The sequence below is a fragment of the Blastomyces gilchristii genome (assembly GCF_000003855.2).
Source record: "Blastomyces gilchristii SLH14081 genomic scaffold supercont1.18, whole genome shotgun sequence".
In the NCBI taxonomy this organism is placed as follows: Eukaryota; Fungi; Ascomycota; class Eurotiomycetes; order Onygenales; family Ajellomycetaceae; genus Blastomyces; species Blastomyces gilchristii.
This window is the reverse complement of record NW_003101665.1, coordinates 1,180,526-1,201,050: the sequence shown is the minus strand read 5'-3', so window position 1 is coordinate 1,201,050 and position 20,525 is coordinate 1,180,526. Positions and strand designations below refer to the sequence as shown.

The window sequence follows — 20,525 nt, the reverse complement described above, 5'->3', positions numbered from 1 at the left end:
ACCTCTACGTTACTGCTGGCCTTCTGGAGGGCGTACCGGGCTATCTATAATTATTTATGATAAAGGATACTTAACTGCAAACTGCATCTCCATCTAATACTACTTCTAGTGCTTTCATTTGGTCTAAGCAACTCTCTTCTAATGCTTCCGACTATTTGCACAGCAAGATAACGACTATTGTCGTCACAACAACAGAGGAAGTCTTAGAAAAGCTGTCAATGGCAATGATCAAAGTCCCATGCCATGCCCCTGGCAGCGACGTATTTCCATCGATTGCTGCCACAATGCATTCTGCGAATAGCTTCAATGTTTGCGTCGGAACGATGGATAATTTTTCCCCAGCGTACGTAGCGAGGTAAAGAGCAAAGGATCTGCTGGGTGATTTTTTTTTTTTTTTTTTTTTTTTTTTTTTTTTTTTTTTTGGACTCTTGAAGGATTAAGATTTCTTTGCCTTTTTCATCATCTTTTCTACGGACTTTACATATAGAGGATCCCTTCATCTTTCCCTGTTTCTCGCGCTTCTCTTAATTTTTTTTTTTTTTTTTTTCCAAAGATACCTAGGCCTATAAAGTCCTATGGGCGGACTCTACCCTTACCCCTTGATGAGAAACGCAAGGAGTCGCCCAGGCCCTTCTCCAGGTGCCATACCAGGGAGGGTTTCCCAGCGCACGGTAGGAATAATCCCTATATGCTTCTAAGGGGCGACGAGCGTACCTAGTGCGCTCCGGCAGACGAGAAGGCATATCAGATGGAGAGCCCAAGAGAGAATGACCCGCATTGGCAGCGCGACACAACTTGAACGCGATATGTCAGTGGCTTCTGAGGCCCGTGGAAAGGACTCCTACTCCTTCTACCCGCCATTACAGTGGCAACACTTAGTGACAACAGCGCCGTCATGATGATTGCGGCGGATTTTATGGCACACCGTTAGCAAGATGGTAACGGTCGTGCCTTAAGAATTTCTGCCCCCCCCACCCGGGGAAGTTTTCTTGTATATCACGGTTATTGATTGCCTCTCTATTCCTTCGTCTTCGTCCACCAACAAACCCAACCCCTACCCCGCCTGGCAATGGCGCATACACCCAGATGATCACCATAAGCTCACTGTCATAGCTCGCCGCGGCCAAGAGCATCTTAAGGTTGCAGCCAGGGGCTTCAGCAGCAGTCCCCTAATATGCCCAGTGTCAGATCGATTATGAACTGCGAAACCACAAGAACTACACGCGCGCCTATATTTATGATCTTGTCATATTCTCTAACACTCTTGAGGATCACATACGACACCTACATGCCGTTCTCCAGGTCCTGCAAGACTTTAGGCATTGCTCTGAACCCCCGCCTCGATATGGTACAGGTACAGGCGTCATATATGTTAATGCTGATACTTTACAGAAGACAATTGCAAATAGGAAGAAGCCTCCGAACTAATCAATAACTTTGAAACGTTTTAACTATCCGATACCCGTGCATGCCTGTTGCATATCAGCAAAAATTATCATTATTGAAAATTGGCCAACCAAGTCTAACTATCTACAACTAAAGAAAATTTACCTATAGAGCAGCTCCGGGTGATCGTTAATTACCGCGGGCCAATTGGCAGATTCCATCTGCATTGAACACCTCCGTGACAATATCAAAACTCTCGAGGGCAAGCAGGGACAAATTGCGATTCTAATATAATACTTCACTGAATCTGCACTAAGCCCTGCCTCCCTCTTTCAATCACTAAGGCGGAAACCAGTGGGAAGCTCTCCCCAGTGTTTTTACGTCAGGTATTGGACTTCCTCTAGTCAAAATGCGGCATTCGTTCAGAGGTGGTTAGTTACGCGGAAGCCGAGGATCTTGCCGAAGATGTCGCCAAACCGGATCGTGAATTACTCCGCCGGTGCGAAGAAACGTCTGCCGTCCAACCTCCATATACCGATCCTTGCAAGTGGTTGAGTTTGGATCACCTCATCCTAGATCGGATGTTGGCCAATCGTCTTGAATTGCCAGGTCATCTTAGACAGGGAACGTTCAACAACGATGCTCGGTTCAACACACTGAAAGAGGAGCAATGTATGGTTGATCCATACATTTTGGAATAAATATCGCTATTTATCTGCTGAGTTCGACTCTCAGTTGATGGAGCTCGAAGATTTGAATGAAATGATCTATGATATTGAGGCCTCCGAGCAGGTGATCGAGTCAACAATGAGTTGTCCCAACCTTGGTTTCTATTTCTACGGTGCAGACTCGGATCAGATTGGATATGTTGGGATTTTGCCCAAACAAATGTGTCTGCGGTTTCTTTTCAAGACCTTGATCTTACCAGCACGATTCGAAGCCGCCCGACGCTCTAGGAATGCAAATGCCCCCTTATTCCTACCAAACCCTTCCGATTGTGGGCGGAGAATTGGAGAGAGACTAGACCAGAAGAGAAAGCATCTGATAGTGGGGCCCTTTAACCCTTCTGAGATATTCGGGGCTTTGAGTCAGTTAACCACCCCAATGCAAGGGTCACTAACTGACGCAATTCATCGGGACTTTTTTATGGCTAGTCAGTCATATGTATCCTCTCTATCTCTTGTCTTTTTTTTTACCAAAGTCTCTAAGACCATTGATGCGCTATCAAGTATAGCGTACATCAAGTTTTACTACGATCTTATCTTATTTCCTTCTCTTTCAACAAAATCAATGGGCTAGACCTGAAAATATGGTTTCATTGTTCAGCGCATATAAACGTGCAGGGTCATTATTACGCTACACGATACACGCACGGAAAACCCTATGTGCCCTAAGAAAGCCGAATGACTGAGAAAGCAGAATCATGTCGCTGCTTCTTCTGGTCGTTCGACAACATCGAGCGAAGCTTTACCGTTTAAAACCTCACTCTTTCCTATCGTCAGGAAAACGAGCGGCGCTGCCGAAGAAGGCCCTGCCTGGGTTGCGGATACCGTTTGACTTCATAAAATGATCAAATGCCAGGGGAAAAAAGACCGCGAACCTTTTGGTTGTTGGAATGCCGACAATTGGTTTCGGTTTTGCTTCGCATAATGTAAATTCAATATTGAATACCGCTGAGTGTGCAGCATATTGGTAGCATGTCACTCATACTTGAAAAAGATCCAAGTCAAACCTCAATTCTAACGCCTACGGCAGCAGTGATTAAATTTAATGCTGAACACCAGGAATGTTAAGTTCTTCGCCAAAACCTCCGTTTAGAGACTCGGGGCCGTCCGTGTGCGCTCATGAGGATAAGTGGAGTTTGAAGGGAGATTTCATTTGAGAAGCCCGCGGGTTTCCATCAAGCCGAATTCGCGATCTAGCGTCTGAAAAAGAAGAGATGGGGAAGGTCAATGTATGGAAGGCGAAGTTATCCAGAAATAGCCTCGAAAAAACAGGCGTCATCTGCCGGGCGACGCACGCGGAGATGGCGTTATACATGGAAAAGCTACATCATCAGAAAGTATGGAGACAACACTCTTGTTGTTTGTGCGTATGAAGATAAGATTAAACCTTTACGAGTGGCCTCTATCACAGACCAAGACGATGACCCGCCTGCTTGTTATATGCGCGGCGGGCCACATTACGCTAGTTGATGCCCAAGGAAAAACGGAAGTGCTAGCTGTCAGGCAAACCAGGTGGAAAATGGCCATGAAGAGACAATGCAGGCCACCCAACTTTCGTCCACGATCTTATGGTTTTGAAGCTCGACAAGGGGACCAACGGAGCCGAAACGCCACATGGTCATATAGACCTCCGCGGTTCCAATAGTGTCTCTGTTCCTGCTGTATATCTGGTCCTTAACTAAGAGCGCACGTCTTATGCGATAGCGGTTTACGCTAGCATACCTGTCGGACAAAGACATAGCGCTTCACAAGATTCTGGAGCATATTGAAAAGGCAACAGGCCAGTTGCCTGGTGTATATGATAAAGGGAATGAAGCAGTCATCGGGAATCTCACTGTGAAGTGTCAACTATCAACTCGACAAAGCTCAGCAACGCTTCTACATGGCTGTACAAGCCAACGACCATGCATGTCAGGAAGCAGAGGAAATCCTTGAGAAGTTGCTGATCACTAATGACACTGACGATGATGCAGAGACCACAGTCTATGATGCCATCAGAATGAACAGTGTTATGATAACGACTCATTTGTGAGGATCTGTCATACAGATGACATTGCTGAGAATTATTCAGCTATGGATGATTGTACGGCGACGTCTCTAGCGCTTGCTCGTCAGACTTGAGACCATGCGGCATTCTTGAATGGATGGAGGCGGGAATCTAACCGCCTGCTAGATAAGAGGGGAAACGTCCATTCTGTCTCGTCAATGAAAAGCGCCGAGAGTGAAGCGGCCTTTGGCTTTTGTCATCTTTTTCAAAGGCGAAGCTTTTATGATCCATGGACCCGACGATGAGCGTGTCTCTTCGGGCGACGACGCTATTTTTATACGCGTCCGGACGAGGTGACTACGGCATGCTCGGGCTGAAGGATGTCTTCTCTGTCTCTTCCTCTGTTGAAGAGACAAAAACATTCTTGTTAATCAAAACTTTCTCGGACAATAACCGTCTTGTCCCATCTTGGGCCTCCTGAAGAAATACCATCCAATGTATGGACTATTTATCGACAACGTGATTCCAATATTGTCCAAATCCCAAGATACCCACCCAGGGTTGAAGAGATGTCAACTTCACGTTATCACCTTAATGTTTACCAAGACTCTTAGACTACAATCTTTCTTCTCATAGTGTATTTCTTACGCCGGATTTTGTATGTTAATCGTCAGAGGGTGTTACAATCACGTATGCCCGACTCGCCGACTGCATCGCATCATCATCCAGTCATTGCTGAAGGCATAAACTCTTCACCAAACGCCCGCGTGTACCCCACACAAAAGGATTGGCCCTTGCTTTGAGTCTGTACAATGTAGGGAGCCAGGAAATCCACGGTTCATCAATCCGTCCATGACAAAAGAGGTCACACGTGGGCATTTATTGTGGTGGTTCCAGTCTTTTCTGGAATTGGGTCTGAGAGTATGCGGTAGCTTTCCACCCCAAAAAGCGGTCCTTATGGCTCTATGTACAGGGGACCCAAACCACACAAATCACAGATATATGACTGGAATGCTAGAAATCTTACAATCCCCGATCTCCCGCGGATGAAGCAAACGTCATCAAAAATACACCAACCCCCCTAAAAGGTGGGGGGGTTGTCTTCAATCATGCAATGATTCTAACAACCCCCATCATTCTAGACACAGTACTTCCCGCGCTGGCTTCTGGATCTATCAAATATGGGTGCTCGTACGCGTGGTTGATGATGTGTCTGAAACTCAAGACGAGTAACACTTCCCCCATTCTCCGTTTACCTTCCTGACCATGCGGCTAACCATTAATTGTGAACTCACGCAGCAACCAATCCCTTCGAATTGTAGACAGGCCATTTTGAAGTTTGCCGAAAGAAACCAAAGCCGTGTTCATCGACTGCGCAAACGGAATTGATTCTCTGTAACATAGGCTTATCACGGCTGGAGCTCGAAATTGGCACGTCCGTCCAAATATATTAATCGATAGAGGATGGGAATTGGGTGATGATTAGATCGATCGCTCACCGTTATGCTTGATTTTGTATAAGAGGACATAGATGTTGTCTCGTCTTGTTAGCATCCCCTCAAATAGCAACTCGGCTCAGGAGGTCATCAGCAAAGAGCTAGCTCGGTCTTTACATATCTGTTTTTCTGAGGAATCATGATCTATCATGGATTCCTGCGGGGAAGGAAGGGTACAAGGTATTGACGTTCTCCTTCCAGTGCGGCTCGACCAGCCTGAATCTCCACCATGGCCCCAAATATGATAACCGCCTCAATTTTGTTCTTTAACAAAATCAACTGCATCTATTACTATGTTTTGCACAGGTCAGACTAGTTGGTGTCTCCTTAGTGGAACGCCATGTGGTAGTGGTCCTGGAAATATCATAGGATGATTGAAGCCTACGCTGATTTATTTAGAGAACATGTGCTTTAAGCGGCGCATTTTGGGGTGTGAACAGTTTGCCGTTAGAGTCAAAAGTATGCTCAAAATGGGTGGTAACGGTTAACAATAAGGAAAGACATAGAGATCATTCATATATGCACAAAAGTTTGACTATATCTAGTGGCTAGAGACATCTCCTAATTAATTATCCTTTGTCAAGGGACTGAATCTTGTTTCTTTGATTGACATAGACTGTGCACTTTCTCATCTCGCGCAGCACAATTTGTCTCCCTTCTGCCCTCCGTTCCTTGACACCATTTCACTCTCATCTTTTCGACACTCTAGTGTAGAGTGAGATCGAGTGATAACAGGACAATGGGCGGCGTGGGCGATGTTCCGGCGGATATCCGCTGAAATCCTCATCCAGCACTAGTCCTAAATCCTGGTGTGAAAAGTAGCAATAGAGGATTCTCTCCTACTGGGTAAGGGACACAAATCATTCCACTCGAGGCAACATGTTCCGGCCTTTCTTTTCCCTTCCATGAACACACCCACCCGGATAGACTCGGCGTAGATCGATTAATTTGATATCATGGCTAGTCGTATAGATCGAATTCGAAACCCTTGGATGAATTGCTGGCTGAAGGACTAGGGCGGGGTGAGCTGCGGGGTGAGCTGTGAGATATATCCACGGCTCCACGGATATGACGGCCCAGGTGGAAGACGAGCGCGTACCGTGTACGTATATATATAAAATATAGTTATCTCATGTCGAATATGTTACTGAATGGTTGTGTGTGTTTCAGATAGTTAGCTGCTTGTACCCAACTAACCCCAATCAAACACATCATCAGGCTATGAAACAGGCCAAACTTGGAAACCCGATGCAGGATTTTTCTTAGCAAAAATAGAACATCTGGAATTTTCTTTTTGTCTTGGTGAGAGCGAATGGTTTTGTGAGACGATGGTTCGGCCCATAGCGGTTCTCGCCAGCCCAACGCTATTTCAGGCTTGTCAGTTAGTTAGCTTGTTTCCTTGAGTTAGCAAGAGTTAGATATAGTTAGTCTGTCTGAAACTCGAGATTCGACATCCAGGCCTGGACTCGAGGCCAAAAGTTTTTTTTTTGCAAAGCTGACGGGGTGCACAGAGCATGCACTTGTTACTGCATTTCCTCACAAACTCCTGCATGAACATACATAGATACATGGTGCACATAGAGCAGTAACCATGGAAGTAGTTCAGGCCCCTTATTTAATGCCACCAGTTCTCCACGTGTTGTTTGGCCGATCGTATCTGTTAAGTTGAGCGTTGTTTGCCTGCCGGCGTGCTTGTTGGTGCTGATAAAGCGCTTGCTGGGAGATTTAGCTTAACTATAAATTTTAGCCTCATGCTTGCTCTCATCTCCACCAAACCATCAACCACCACAGCCATGACAATTGACAGACGACGACTTCTCACCACCGCTGCTCCTCACAGAACGGGAAGAAAATCATCTGCTCTCAACTAACCGTTTCATTCGCAACCCCGACCCCGCTGCTATAACCTGGTGTTGATGTTGCTCTCTTCATCTCTGCCTCCTCCTCTCCCTTGCTCCCACCAGCGGACGCCAATCTCCCCAGCTGAGACAGTCACAGGGAAGACATAATTTTGCTAATCAAGTTAGCTGGGAATAGCTCACCCTGGCCTCAGGCTAACAAGCTACTGCGAGAGAGGGCAGTCTGTGTCGTCTCCTCCGCCCCCTATCACCGGCTCGTAGTCCCCTTGCCGCGGGTTTCTGTCGCCCCAGCACTTCCTTTATTTGTTCCCCTTCAGCCGAGCCGTCGTGCCAACTATGGCATCTGCTCTGAGCAAACGCCAACAGGCGCGCAACGAGAGAGCTTTGCAAGAATTGATCAAGTCGGTTCCCGGCAATGACCGGTGCGTGGACTGCCAGGCCAGAAATCCAGGTACGTCCCCATGCCCCTCCCCCTCCCCCTCCCCGTATCTTTCTTGGGATGTTTTCATTTAAAATACTAATAGCTTAATTTTTTATATAGGATGGGCCAGCTGGAATGTGAGTCCCCTTCCTTTACCGCTTTTGACTTTGTACCAGTCATCATCGAGCCGCTCGGTTATCCCCCGTGTCCAGGGCTATAGTATAAATACTTGGGTCGTTTAGCTATGTCACAGAGCGAAGTCTAACGGATATTTGTTTTGACAGCTCGGCGTGTTTCTGTGTGTGCGCTGCGCTACATTACACCGCAAGTTAGGCACACATATATCGAAGGTTAAGTCGTTGAGTATGGATAGTTGGTCATCAGATCAGGTGGACGTGAGTGAAGCCCGACGATGGGGATGATGGTACCCACCCAGCTTCCATATGTTCGAATTGCTAATGTTGTTTTAAAAGAACATGAAACGGAATGGAAACGCTGCAGTCAACAAATTATACAACCCAAGAAACGTCAAACCCCCTATTCCTATTGACATAGACGAGGTGGACTCTGCGATGGAAAGATTTATAAGACAAAAATATGAATTGAAAGTATTGGAGGATGGACGGCCGAAGCCCCCCAGCAGACATGATCCGAGTTACACCGTAGCAAAAATTTCTGACGACTCTCCTCCGCCTCTGCCACCGAAAACGGGAAGACGCTTTGGTTTCGGCCTGCGATCTGCGTCTTACAACAATGCTGTTTCCAGCTCAGAAAAATCGTCTCCGCGCGAGGACTACGCATTTTCAGCGAATAGACAATCCAGAACCTTTGGCGCCAGCTTTGGGGATCCAGATGGGACCTTTGAATCAAAACTAGAAGCACTGCGAGATATGGGGTTCCCAGACAACAAGCGTAATGCCACTATTCTGAAGAGCCTGAATGGGAACATGGATAAGACTATAGAGTCGTTGGTTAGACTGGGAGAAGGGACTGATCCTCGCCCGAGATCTCGGGCTCCAGTACCAAAGGTGACTCGTACGAGTTCTCAGTTGTCGGAACCCTCCAAAAGTCCGAGATCTACACTTTCGAATAATCCGTTTGATAATCTGGATTACGCCCCGTCGCGCGCCCCATCTAGTTATGCGGGAAGCCAGCCTGAGCCACAACAACCCTCCAGCATCAACGGAGCTAAATACTACAATCCATTTGATTCTTTAGAAGCGCAGCCCGCCCTAACACAGTCCACTCAATCGCTAGACCAGTCGTTCCAGCAACTCCAAGTGTCACAGCCTCTATTTCCAAACATTACAGGTGGATATCCCAGCCAACAGGGGCAGATGCCATTCCAAAGATCCCAGCAATCTATGACACCTCCAGTCACTATGTCGTTGCAAAACGGGCTTACCGCATCGCCTACCTTTTTGAATGGAGGCTATAATCCTTTCTTCCAAAATGTACAGCCTGCGCAGCAAACCATGAACAATAACCCCTATGTAGACCAGCTTCAAGGCCTCTCACCAACCAACCCGTTTTTCAATATGTCTGGTCAAGCTCTAGGCTCTCAGCCGCAGACTCTCGCATTGGGCCGTGGTGCTGGGAATGTTAATCAAACTCAAATGCCGCAATTTCAACGCTACAACACCATGCCAATCCTTTCTTCTTCCTCTCCATTCTCCCAGCAGCAACAGCCGCAGCAGCAGCCACAACTGCAACAACCTCAACAGCAACAATATATACCGCAAGAACAACAGGCACCCTACAACCCATTCACCATGCCAAACGCTCCGTCATCTAACCCCTCCTACCAGCCTCAATTTAACCTCCAGCCCCCGCAACAAACCCTCATGCCCAAACAAACTGGCAAAATAGACAAATCCAGCATCCTCGCTTTATACAATTTCTCCCAACCCCCTCCAACGATCCCCGAACAGTCCTCACAGCAACTGACGCCCGATTTCACGCAAGCTCAACAGCCACAACAGCAGCAACAGCAGCCACAGCAAAACTCCGCCGCTACGTTCGACCTCCCCGCCTCCAACAGCCGAAACCCATACCATACCGCCCCTCCCAATGCCATGACCACGCCAGGCGCGCCGCTCATTTCAACGGTAATGGACTCCAAGTCGCAGATGGGAAGTGCGTCTGGAGGAGTGGGTGTAGTAGGGGTCGGACGAAGTGGTGCTGGTGGGGGAAATCCGTTCCCGCCAAGAGCGCATATGAGCCAAGCCAGTGTGGATATTGGCGGGATGCAGGATGGACGTCATAGCCCGGATGTATTTGCAAGTTTGAGTTCACGGTATGTGCAGTAATTGCATTTCTTTGGAGCCGGAAGATAGTGGGGCGGAGAAAGAATTGTGAGGAGCGGGGACAGGGGAGGAAAGAGGAGAAAAATGGAGACTACATTGATGTGGATGGGACAGGTTATGGTTGGTTGGAATTGCCGGGGCAGTTGGATTCCACGTATTTTTTTTTTTTTTTTTTTTTTTTTTTTTGGTCGGGGTTGGATTGGATCGCCGGTTTGTTGACCGGGTATATATATTTTTCCCCTTTGCATTTTCAAAGTTTTATCCTCCTTCCTTCGCTTTTCCAAATTTCTTGACGAAAGGGTCTTGTGAGTGGTTTTTTTTTTTTTTTTTTTTTGGTGGAGCTTTTTTTGTGTTATCAATCTATTATTATGTTTTGTTTGTTGTTTGTTTCAGGAATGGGGATTTCATGCCCCATTCTTTCCTCACAACCATATCCACATTTTCTTCTTTTGATTTTCTTCCTTTGACTCGGCATTTTCATTGGGACAATCTCCATCACCTGGTGATGGAATTTTTTTTTCCCTTTTTTTTCCCCTCTTTTTTTCCCCTTCTTCCACACGTCATTTCAGCTTGCCCTTGTTCTACATTATTCAGGCATCTGTTCTATTCTCATTCGTTTATTCAACCCACCCCTGTCCATTCCGGATTTAGGGACTTCTAACATACCCGTCATCCCATATTATTAGTACGATTGGTCACTTTTTTTAATATCCCATTCTTGCCCCTTCATTCTTTAGATATCTCCTTTTCGAGCTTCTTTTCTTTTCTTCCACAGCCGTTTTTATAATTATGTACTCTCCGCATGCTGTGCCATATTTTCCCTGCATATTACACGCATTACTTGTCATATTTCACAGGTTATGATTATGATTCCCCTGCAGGTATTATCTACTCGCGCTCAGGTAGAGTTTTCATATATATCTATATAAACAAGAATGAAGATGAGAAGGTTTAGCACTGCATTTACATATAAAAGTATTCAGTTATATTTAGTTTTAATAATTTTCGCTTACTAACTCTAATATTTTTTATTTTCTTTTTTCTATATTTTTTTAATAAAAAATTAATCATGTTTCTTTAATATAATATTAATATCAAGGGGAGTGTTGAAAAGGAAATATATAATTAGAACGATATAGTTATGTTAACTGAACCAGATATATTCCCGGATGCAAAAATATCGTTTTGAACAGTGCGGCAACTAGAGAAAGAAAAAATGAACTTTAAGTGAAATAAGATACATGAATAATAAATAACAATAATAAATAAATAGAAAAACCCAAAAATGCATCAACTCTCTCAGGCAAATGAAGGTACAAAAAAAAAAAAAAAAGGGTATTTATTTATCCTCAGCATGTACCCAGTCCCAACCCGCCTTAAAAGGGAGAAATAAATGAGGAAGAAGAGAAAAGAGAAAGGGGAGAAAAAATCTGCCCAAAGTTCAAGACCACAACATCCTCTCTGACCTCTCCCTCGACTTTGACTTCTTCACCAACCCATCCCAATCCGGCACCCACGGCGATTCAGTCATCCACTCCGGCCACTTCGTCTGCCTCCTCCGCCCTCTCCATGACCACGGCCACGACCACGTCAGCTGCCACCGCCTCGTATTCCGCTGCAGACCTGACAACGAAGGCCACGACCAGGACCAGGAAACATGGTACCATTTCCTAGATCTTGACGGGGCGTTAGAAAACGGCCATGTGGATGGGAAAAAGGAAGATGGCGACGGCGATGACGACGGCGATGATGATCGCAAAGGGGGCCACGACCAAGAGGTGGGCAACAGAGAATCCAAACCCCACCGTCCCCTCATCCCCGACCTCGTCCCGAACCACAACGATCCCTTCGCCGCCTCCTTCCGGAATCCATCAATGATCTTATCAAACTGCTTCTCTCGTTCCTCCATACTCCGCTGCCAGCTGGCCTGGTTCTGCAGACGCGTATGCTCGCGCCATTCCCGCTGGATGTCCCGGTCCAGACACCAGACGACGATGTCGCCTTTGCGTCGCCAGTCGTCGTGCCACGCTGTGTTCCAGGTGCGGTAGCATTCGGCGTATGGGGAACTACGGAGCGCAGTGTGGAGGGTTGGTTCGAGTTGGGCGAAGAACACGAGGTAGTCGGGCCACGGGTGGTGGGGGTTTTTAGAGTCTAGAGGTGGGTTGGATGTTGGGTGGTGGTGAATAAGTGGATTTTTGTTGAGTTGGTATGAGGGTTTTGAGGGGAAGTCGCGTAATCCGCCCTTCATGTTCTTTTGGAGGAAGGTGGATGGGTCTTCGTAGAATTGGTCTGCTTCGTCTAGGTAGGTAGATTTTTCCCTTGCGTTGAGGTTTACGGGGGGTTCGCAGGAGAGAGCCCATGCTTGGATGCCTGGGAAGACGAGATGGGAGCGCCAGGGTGTGCTATGACAGGGCATAAGGAAGCCAATTGTCATATATGTGGGTATCAGAGACGAAGAAAACGAGGATGAAGAAACGCTTGCATGGGAACCCTGCTTGTTTGACACTTGTTCTAGATAGTGCCTAACATATTGGTTGCGGAAATAGTCCATGATATTGAGGATGCCTGATGCATGAGAGAGAGTTGTATAGTAGGCGATATAAACGTTCACGAGAACGAGAAATATCAGAGAGAGACGTCGGGGCCTATTCGACGGGGAGCCGGAGGAGATGGCGGGCAGGAAGAACTTCACAAGGGGCAAAGAGGAAATGATTATAAGGGAAGGAAGAAGTGGGTAGATGAAACGGACTTCCTTATGAGATATCAATGAAAGGACAGCTGGCATGAATGTGCAAACAGCTGCAAGCTGACGCCTAATCGAATTCTGTGGGACAGTGAGGCCTTTCTGGTTGGTGAATAAAGCCTGGAAAATTCCGACCAAGGAGAAGGGCAGAGTAGTCGTGAGGAGGAGCGGGTAGCCTTGAGAGAGGTAGTAGTGCCAGTCATTGCGTCCATAAAATATGGCGAGTGATTGAGCGATGTTGAAGTAGAGAAATTTAAAGGGTGGAAATGTCCAGGAACCGTAGTACGCCCGGTCCAGAAGCGTTGATATACCGAGCACAACGGATCTAATGAATTATCAGCTTGGATTTTCCTAGCAATAGAAATTTTAAATCAACGTACCCGGAGAATACAACTTCGTAAATAAACGTCAGAAATTCCTTCATGGTAGGTCTAATGAAGGAAAAGCTCCGTGTTTGACGGGATGATGTTGGAGTCTTAAACATCGCGAAGGTTGCTACACAGATCCATACCAGGAAATTTGTTGGGCGAAGAATGCAAGCAAAAGCTGCAAGAAGTAGACATAACCGCAAGCTATACTACGGTCAGACTTGAACAAACGCAAATTTGTCGGGCATACCTGGGTTTATACCGTTGCGTGACTGAGTTGTCTCTTAAGCTTCCATTTCCAGAACCACTCCTTTGCGGGGAAGATGATTCCGACGGCCATTCCCATGGCCATAAATACAATGCGACGATCGTGAGGCTTGTCTCAAGACAATTCGATAATGTCCGTGTCGAACAAAACCACTGCCAGGGACTTAGGATAGTCAATGCGAGCTACAGGGCAGAGCAATGAGCGTTTGATGTTCAATATTCAGGCATATGTTGTTGCAGTTGGACCACCTACAGCACCCCAGGCTTCATAGCTGTCATTTCCGTAAACCTTCCCGGCCAGTTTCCATGTATAAAAATCCGCAACAGCGGCGAAAAGAGCCTGCACGAGTTTCGGGGCTGCAAGGAGTAAGTTTGCGCGATGGAGAGGGGATATCGACAGATATTCAGATATGAGATTAGATATATAATAAACCGCGGCGAAGATGTACGGATGTATCGAAGACCGCAAATGATGCCTCCATTCCTAGCGCACGGGTGTTAGCTCCCAAAACAACAAATACCACCCTGCTTGATATATCCGAAGCGTACGTACCCAAGTTATCCAAGCACCACTGTCCCCGCCAAACGCAATCTGCCATGCCGGTTCCAGCGACTGGAAGAATTCGTCTGGTTGGAAGAAGGTCCTGACGCAAAGAGCGTTCAACGCCCGGAACGCGATCAGGAAGAGGAGGATATTCTGCGGGGTGCTCGAGTCCATCCGCCTGCTGAATGCTCGTGCCCTGGACTTAGGGGTCTTGGAACCAGAGTCATGTTCGTTATCGGTTGCGGAGAGCAGAACCTTTCGGGACCGCGTCGACGTCGAAGGCATGGTCTTCCTTCCCCTGTCACCATATCGGGACGACCCTGTCCAAGGTCTCTGCGCGCGAAACGTGGAGTCCGGCAGGATGAAGCCAATGGTCGCGCTGAAACAGACGTCTTTACGATAAAGGAACGTCGCAGGGGGGATATCTTGAATAATTCGACCGATACGGGTTGGTATGCGTCGTCCGCCTGTTGTTTTGTACAGAGCGAGCAGGAGTGAATTGGTTGCGGATCAACTTCGTCTTTTTAACTTCCTTAGGGCGCCTCCAAGTATCGCGCTACTGCAATCCCCGTGCAGAGTGACATCTTGTGTGTGGGGGATGGGATATTGGCGCTCGTCCGAGCAAGATCACAAAGGGTTATCGTCGGTTCATCGCTCTCAACCTTTGCCCGCTGTGGTTTGCTCCCCGCCGCAGCTTTTGCCGCCGCATATTTATAAACTCCGATTGATTCCTCTCGCCGAAGACCATTCATTCATTAACTAACTACCTTAACTACATGCTTCTCATAGGATAACTGCATCTGTATTTATAGGCCCCTTCTCAACGCTGTACTAACTGGATATTTGTTGTTCTTTCGAGCTTGACTCTTTAGCCCTGGTATTTAAACTAGTTACGTCACCTAGTTATAACTATCATCCAAAACAAACTGCCCACGCAATACCACCGATAAAACCATCTCCGCTGTTGTACAGCCACCATGTCTCCAATCGCCACCGAGAATGCTGTTGCAGGCTCTGCTCAACCTGCAAAGACAAGCCAGAAGTCCACCTCCGCACCAGCTGCGCCATTCGACCGTTCCCGGTTCCATGCCTCCTCGACTACCGCTGCAATCGATGCAGAGCATCAATATGCTGCCCATAACTACCACCCGCTGCCTATCGTCTTCGCCCGCGCCGCCGGTACTACCGTCTGGGATCCCGAGGGACGCTCCTATCTCGATTTCCTCTCCGCCTACTCCGCCGTTAACCAGGGCCACTGCCACCCGGAGTTGGTCAAGGTGTTGGTTGACCAGGCTTCTACCCTGACCCTGAGTTCCCGTGCTTTCTACAATGATGTATTCCCCAAGTTTGCGGAATTTGTGACCAAGTTCTTCGGGTTCGACATGGTCCTACCCATGAACACGGGTGCTGAGGCTGTGGAGACTGGTATCAAGATTGCCCGGAAATGGGGCTACAAAACCAAAGGCATTCCTCACAACGAGGCCATTGTATTGAGCGTGGAGAACAACTTCCATGGACGCACTGTCAGTGAACTAAAATACCCAAGGACGCTTCTTGCTGTCACCAATCCTATGTCCCATAATCTATGTATACCTTTCCTTTTTAACTAACAAGAGGAGGATTACAGTTTGCGGCAATATCAATGTCATCTGACCCAGAATCAAGGGATAACTATGGTCCTTACTTGCCACTCATCGGCAGCAAGATCCCAGGCACAAATAAACCCATCCCATTCAACGACAAAGCCGCGCTGCGTGAGGCATTCGAGAAAGCAGGGCCAAATATTGCCGCGTTCCTAGTCGAGCCGATCCAGGGTGAAGCTGGCGTCGTCGTGCCGGACGACGACTACCTCAAGGAAGCCAGAGCTCTCTGCGACAAGCACCGCGCCCTCCTCATCTGTGACGAGATCCAGACCGGCATCGCCCGAACCGGTAAGCTACTCTGCCACGAGTGGAGTGGTATCAGACCAGACCTCGTCCTCCTAGGCAAAGCGATATCCGGCGGCATGTACCCCGTGTCCTGTGTCTTGGGCAACAAGGAAGTCATGCTCACAATCGAGCCGGGTACGCACGGCTCGACATATGGTGGCAATCCACTGGGGTGCGCCATCGCCATTCGCGCATTAGAACTCATCCGAGACGAGAGGATGGCCGAACGGGCGGAGAAGCTTGGCCATCAATTCCGTGCTGGGATGGCTGCTATAGATAGTCCCATGATTCAGACAGTTAGGGGTAAAGGGCTGTTGAATGCCGCCGTCATCGACGAGTCTAAGACTGGCGGGCACACTGCGTGGGATCTTTGCATGTTGATGAAGGAAAAGGGATTATTGGTAAGCCTTTTGATTTCTTTTCTATTTTTTCGACCTTCTATTCCCCACACCTATTTCCCTACCATTCTCCACATGGTCATTTTTGTACCCTAACTCTTTTCGCCTCTGTTTTTCCGTAGGCGAAACCAACACACCAAAACATCATCCGCTTCGCACCACCACTGGTCATTACGGAAGAAGAGCTCAAAAAGGCACTGAGCATCATCGAGCAATCCGTCAAGGAGCTGCCAACCATGAAGAGTGCGTAAGTTCGACCCTGCAAAACTCGCCACTCTCGATATCCCCCAATTGAAACCAGAAAAGAAAAATAACGATAAGGAAATTGCAATGAATGTACTGTACAAAACGGCCCCTGCAGAAGCTGTTTTCACGCAAGTAACGTTTTACGAATAACCACTTGATGAGATTCCCTTCTGTCACCCCCTTTTTCTCCCCCTTTTCTCCCCCTCCCCCCCTCAATTTTGCCTACAAGTTTATCAAGCGTTACGACACACTCTACTCTAGCATATATGTGTATATGGAGACACCCCCCTTTGCATTTTAATGAAAATAAAAAGTGGCAAATGTTTCCTTTTCTCCTTCTTGAGGCGGTCCTCTTGCTTTAAACCGGCATTTGGTGGGCGGGTTTGCGCGGTGGTTTATGTTTGTAGCAATTGCATCGTGGGACAGCGGTAACTTGTGTGTATGAGATTACGGCTTTTCTTATCTCCTGTTATTTCGCTGCAAAGCAACTTTTTCTCTCCCTTGGTATATGGGTGACTGCGGTGGTGGTATGCGCCTTGCAGATTATTATTAGGTATTTTATTATTGTACGGTTTTATTATATTTCGAAGGCTTTGCGTGAGCATATGGGACCATCTATTTGTTTTGTTGTAACAACATAGGTTAATACCCAGGCTCCATGCTTATTTTTTTTTGATAAAGATTATTTAGGGAAATGCAATGAAACCGAGAAAACGAAAAGATTCGGAATTAGTTTTTGTAGGCACTGCTTTACCTTCATTTTCTGTCAACAAATGTTGAGATATGTAAACCACTATAATAGATATAAGTATGTATAGTACCCACCCACCCAGGGTATCAAAAAACGACAGAGTAGGTAGAGCCGACAAAAAGCTTCGCACTTGATCGATCCGGATTGGGCTATATACCATTGGACTCTCTCCAGTACCAGCAAAGCACCACCTCCTCTGCTCGACAATCCTCCTAGCCAGCCTCCCATTCTTAATTGTTATCGTAGGAGAGTTAGCTAGATAATGGAATGGACCATCTAGATCCTATACAATCCACCTCCCTCCTCTTGCCCCCTCTCCACTACCCTCTCGCTTCTAACCAACCGTCCATTTGTTTGTTCAATATGCATATCAAAAATATTCCCTTCCCGGCATACGAACTTCCAGCGCGAAAGGTGCATGTACGGGGGGGGTTATTACATATTCGCGACTTTATCCTCACACGTCTTGGAATCGCGATTTATATCTTGAACCTAGTCTTTGACTGTGAGCAGTTCACTTGGTATAGTTTCATATGCCTTGTAGCAAGGCGGAGTGGGATTGATACAAACAGAAAAGGCCTGCAAAAAGGGCTGAAAGTAACGTAAAATAGCGGGAGCGAACTGTAGGTTTTTGTCTTTTGGAGTGGTAGTCTAGTAGAGCTACTTGCTTGGAGCCTTGAGGAAATCATACCACAAGTAAGGGGTTAGAATGTTGAGGGGCAGCTTATTGCTTGCGTTTGTGTGGTGACAAGGTGGTGGAAAGCATTTGAGTTCCGAATGGTTTTACCATATCTAGTAAGCCATTTATAGATAGGCATCGGCCAGACGCATAACAAACGAGAGGTTTGAATTGTGAAAATCTGAGCTTGTCAAGATTAGGTTCCGCAAGGGGCCAACTCAGTTGATTTGCTTTGTTTTCATATTTGTACATGTATGTTCGTATAGCCTGGATAATGAATGGCCTTTGGTTGTAGGTTGTGTAACAAGGATATTCATATAAATGTGGTACCATAGTCGACAAATACCTCCCGCATGTCGATTTGTTTCATGCTTTACCTAGATGTGGTTCCCTTAAAAGGTAAAATCAGGCCCATCAAGGATGAAAAGCGAATGAATTTGGTGCTTGCACTCTGAATTTCAAACCTCGCAGTGACAGCCCTAGATGGCGTCCCATGGTAGTATAACTCTCGTGGTATCACACTCTCCTTATGTAGCGAAAACGCAACTTTTAAATATGCGTCCCAACAAACGAAGGGATGTTATGGCTTTAGCCTGGCCAAGGTAAAGCTCTCCCTATAAGACTCGCGGACGATGTTGAACGGGTCTGGCTTTTTTCGATATGAATAGGTCTTGTACTCTCTTATGGGATCTTTTTAAAAAAGAGTTGTAGCTGGGAAGGGAAGCGGTGTACGGAGTAGTAAGTAACCAGTTGTCCGAGAAGCAAAGCAAAACTTGAGCAGTCAGAAGCTGAAAATGTGGTTTCTTTAGGTTATTACTCGCGCGGATAATATATCTTACCGCGCCTATTTTTGGCGCCCGCTTAGTTCCGTCCAACCGCCTCCTCCAATAGCAATCGTATTCTTTGTCTCCCTTCTCCCTCCCCCGTATTAAACTAAACTTAACATTGTTTTATCTCTGTTGTCCCAATGATAGAGGTATATTCTCGTGCTGGCTGTTTGCTGGCTCTTACAATACTTTATCTGTGTAGTTTTGAAATATCAAAGGGAAAACTCTTTGCGCGTTTTGACAAAGGTTCTGGATCGTCTACACCATGAAGCTCAGAGAGACCGAGCCAAAAATGCACTATGATTGCAACTCAAGTCAAGGCGCCAGTGGTTTACCATGGCACACTCTGATGGCGCACGATTCGGAGCAAAGGAAAGGGATAATGTCACCGCTTACTCCCACGCAGGTTGGTCGGAATTTGCCGTGAATTGTTTGCTCTTTCGGCTGAGTCTTGAAAACGACCAAAACGATGGGATGGACCAACAACCTCTTCTACCTACTGGTTTCACCGCACCTTTCTACACCAATGAAATCTTTAACAACTACGCATAACGATGGCTATGCTTTTTTCACATTCACATAAGGGGAGCGGGATCTTTCCATAGCAGAATGGAAAGTAGCCATAATTCCTGGCTCACAATATAGCGTACTATCCGAGTAGTACTCGGAAAGGTTTTCTATCGAGAAGCTTACCTGACAATATTTAGCCGCCATTACTGGATTTCGAGATGTCAACTGATGCCAAAATCTCATCTGAAAGGGAAACCAAGTTACCAGCAGAAGCGAATGAAAGGAGAAATGCGAGTTGTGAACGTGAGCTTAACCTAACAACACAGGAGCCCCCGGACATCAATCCGAAACCCGAATCCCAATCCGAACCTGGTCGTATACTAGATTCTCAGATTGCAGAGGAGCTTCGGACGCTCCGCAATTCGATTCATACCTGAGTAGTTCCTGTTTTAACCGACCTTTTGGCGCAAGAGGATGATACTGTTAGCAAGCGATCCTACCCCTGCTTAAAACCTTTCTGCTCTCTGTCGTGTGGGGTTTGCTGAAATCGCTGATCTTTGCGGACATACACTCGTCGTTCTTAGAAGAAACGGATAACTCTATACGAAATAGATACGAAAATAGATGCTAGCATATTTCGGTACGTCTGCTGGGCCAGGACACCTTTGCAAAAGACGAAGATTACTTCAAAGAATATATTTTTGGACGAGCGATTGAATTGCGCACCTTGATGCGGTGTCCGCCCGGCCGATATCGAGTTGCCCCTCCGCATGCCACGCTAAGGTTAATAGATGGCAGCCCATGGTCAGTCAAGACATAACATAAGGGGATCACGGAGGTTAGCAGATAGGCGATCAAAAACGCCAGTGTTGCTTGCATCACACTGGTTGTCCCTTGGATATGTATTCTTTTTCAACATTGCGAATCCGACTACGTCGAGGCCCCCTAGTTATAGCGATGACAGAGAATCTAGTTATAGCGATGAGGGGAACTTTCGGGGGTCTAGAGGAGGATGACTCCGGGTCGTGTTATGATGGAGTCACCGAGCCTGAAGACGACGGGCCTTTGCAGCCTTGCGACAGCG

The 20,525-nt window shown here is 46.9% G+C and overlaps 6 protein-coding genes across 8 annotated transcripts; 5 read left to right on the top strand and 1 right to left on the bottom strand.

The window, feature by feature from the left end:
• Window positions 1–1,288: 1,288 nt before the first annotated feature.
• BDBG_17602 (uncharacterized protein) lies at window positions 1,289–2,087 on the top strand (the record flags this gene model as incomplete). The annotated part of the gene is made up of 2 exons (XM_031725286.1): window positions 1,289–1,348; window positions 1,791–2,087. The coding sequence occupies 2 exons, from the start codon at window positions 1,289–1,291 to the stop codon at window positions 2,085–2,087; spliced, it is 357 nt and encodes a 118-aa protein (XP_031580132.1).
• A 37-nt stretch (window positions 2,088–2,124) lies between these two features.
• On the top strand, window positions 2,125–6,483 carry BDBG_17601 (the record flags this gene model as incomplete). 3 transcript variants are annotated; one of them, XM_031725283.1, is made up of 2 exons in its annotated part: window positions 2,125–5,327; window positions 5,398–6,483. In XM_031725283.1, the coding sequence occupies one exon, from the start codon at window positions 2,125–2,127 to the stop codon at window positions 2,683–2,685; it is 561 nt and encodes a 186-aa protein (XP_031580129.1). In that variant the 3' UTR covers window positions 2,686–5,327; window positions 5,398–6,483. The 3 variants fall into 3 exon arrangements, with proteins under 3 accessions (XP_031580129.1, XP_031580131.1, XP_031580130.1); XM_031725285.1 differs by having other exon boundaries at window positions 2,125–3,037; window positions 3,142–6,216; XM_031725284.1 differs by having other exon boundaries at window positions 2,125–6,216.
• A 103-nt stretch (window positions 6,484–6,586) lies between these two features.
• On the top strand, window positions 6,587–10,514 carry BDBG_07341 (GTPase activating protein for Arf). Its single transcript, XM_031723054.1, has 5 exons — window positions 6,587–6,696; window positions 6,813–7,904; window positions 7,995–8,011; window positions 8,159–8,269; window positions 8,348–10,514. The coding sequence occupies exons 2-5, from the start codon at window positions 7,790–7,792 to the stop codon at window positions 10,181–10,183; spliced, it is 2,079 nt and encodes a 692-aa protein (XP_031580128.1). The 5' UTR covers window positions 6,587–6,696; window positions 6,813–7,789; the 3' UTR covers window positions 10,184–10,514.
• A 692-nt stretch (window positions 10,515–11,206) lies between these two features.
• Window positions 11,207–16,116, bottom strand: BDBG_07340 (phosphatidylinositol glycan, class B). Its single transcript, XM_031723053.1, has 5 exons — window positions 14,112–16,116; window positions 13,812–14,042; window positions 13,554–13,741; window positions 13,304–13,495; window positions 11,207–13,248 (listed from the first exon to the last, which is right to left on the bottom strand). The coding sequence occupies exons 1-5, from the start codon at window positions 14,385–14,387 to the stop codon at window positions 11,622–11,624; spliced, it is 2,514 nt and encodes an 837-aa protein (XP_031580127.1). The 5' UTR covers window positions 14,388–16,116; the 3' UTR covers window positions 11,207–11,621.
• On the top strand, window positions 14,258–17,455 carry BDBG_07339 (ornithine aminotransferase). The gene is made up of 3 exons (XM_002622341.2): window positions 14,258–15,625; window positions 15,730–16,431; window positions 16,551–17,455. The coding sequence occupies exons 1-3, from the start codon at window positions 15,080–15,082 to the stop codon at window positions 16,677–16,679; spliced, it is 1,377 nt and encodes a 458-aa protein (XP_002622387.1). The 5' UTR covers window positions 14,258–15,079; the 3' UTR covers window positions 16,680–17,455.
• A 1,550-nt stretch (window positions 17,456–19,005) lies between these two features.
• On the top strand, window positions 19,006–20,041 carry BDBG_07338 (uncharacterized protein). Its single transcript, XM_031723052.1, has 2 exons — window positions 19,006–19,923; window positions 20,026–20,041. The coding sequence occupies exon 1, from the start codon at window positions 19,660–19,662 to the stop codon at window positions 19,876–19,878; it is 219 nt and encodes a 72-aa protein (XP_031580126.1). The 5' UTR covers window positions 19,006–19,659; the 3' UTR covers window positions 19,879–19,923; window positions 20,026–20,041.
• Window positions 20,042–20,525: the final 484 nt, after the last annotated feature.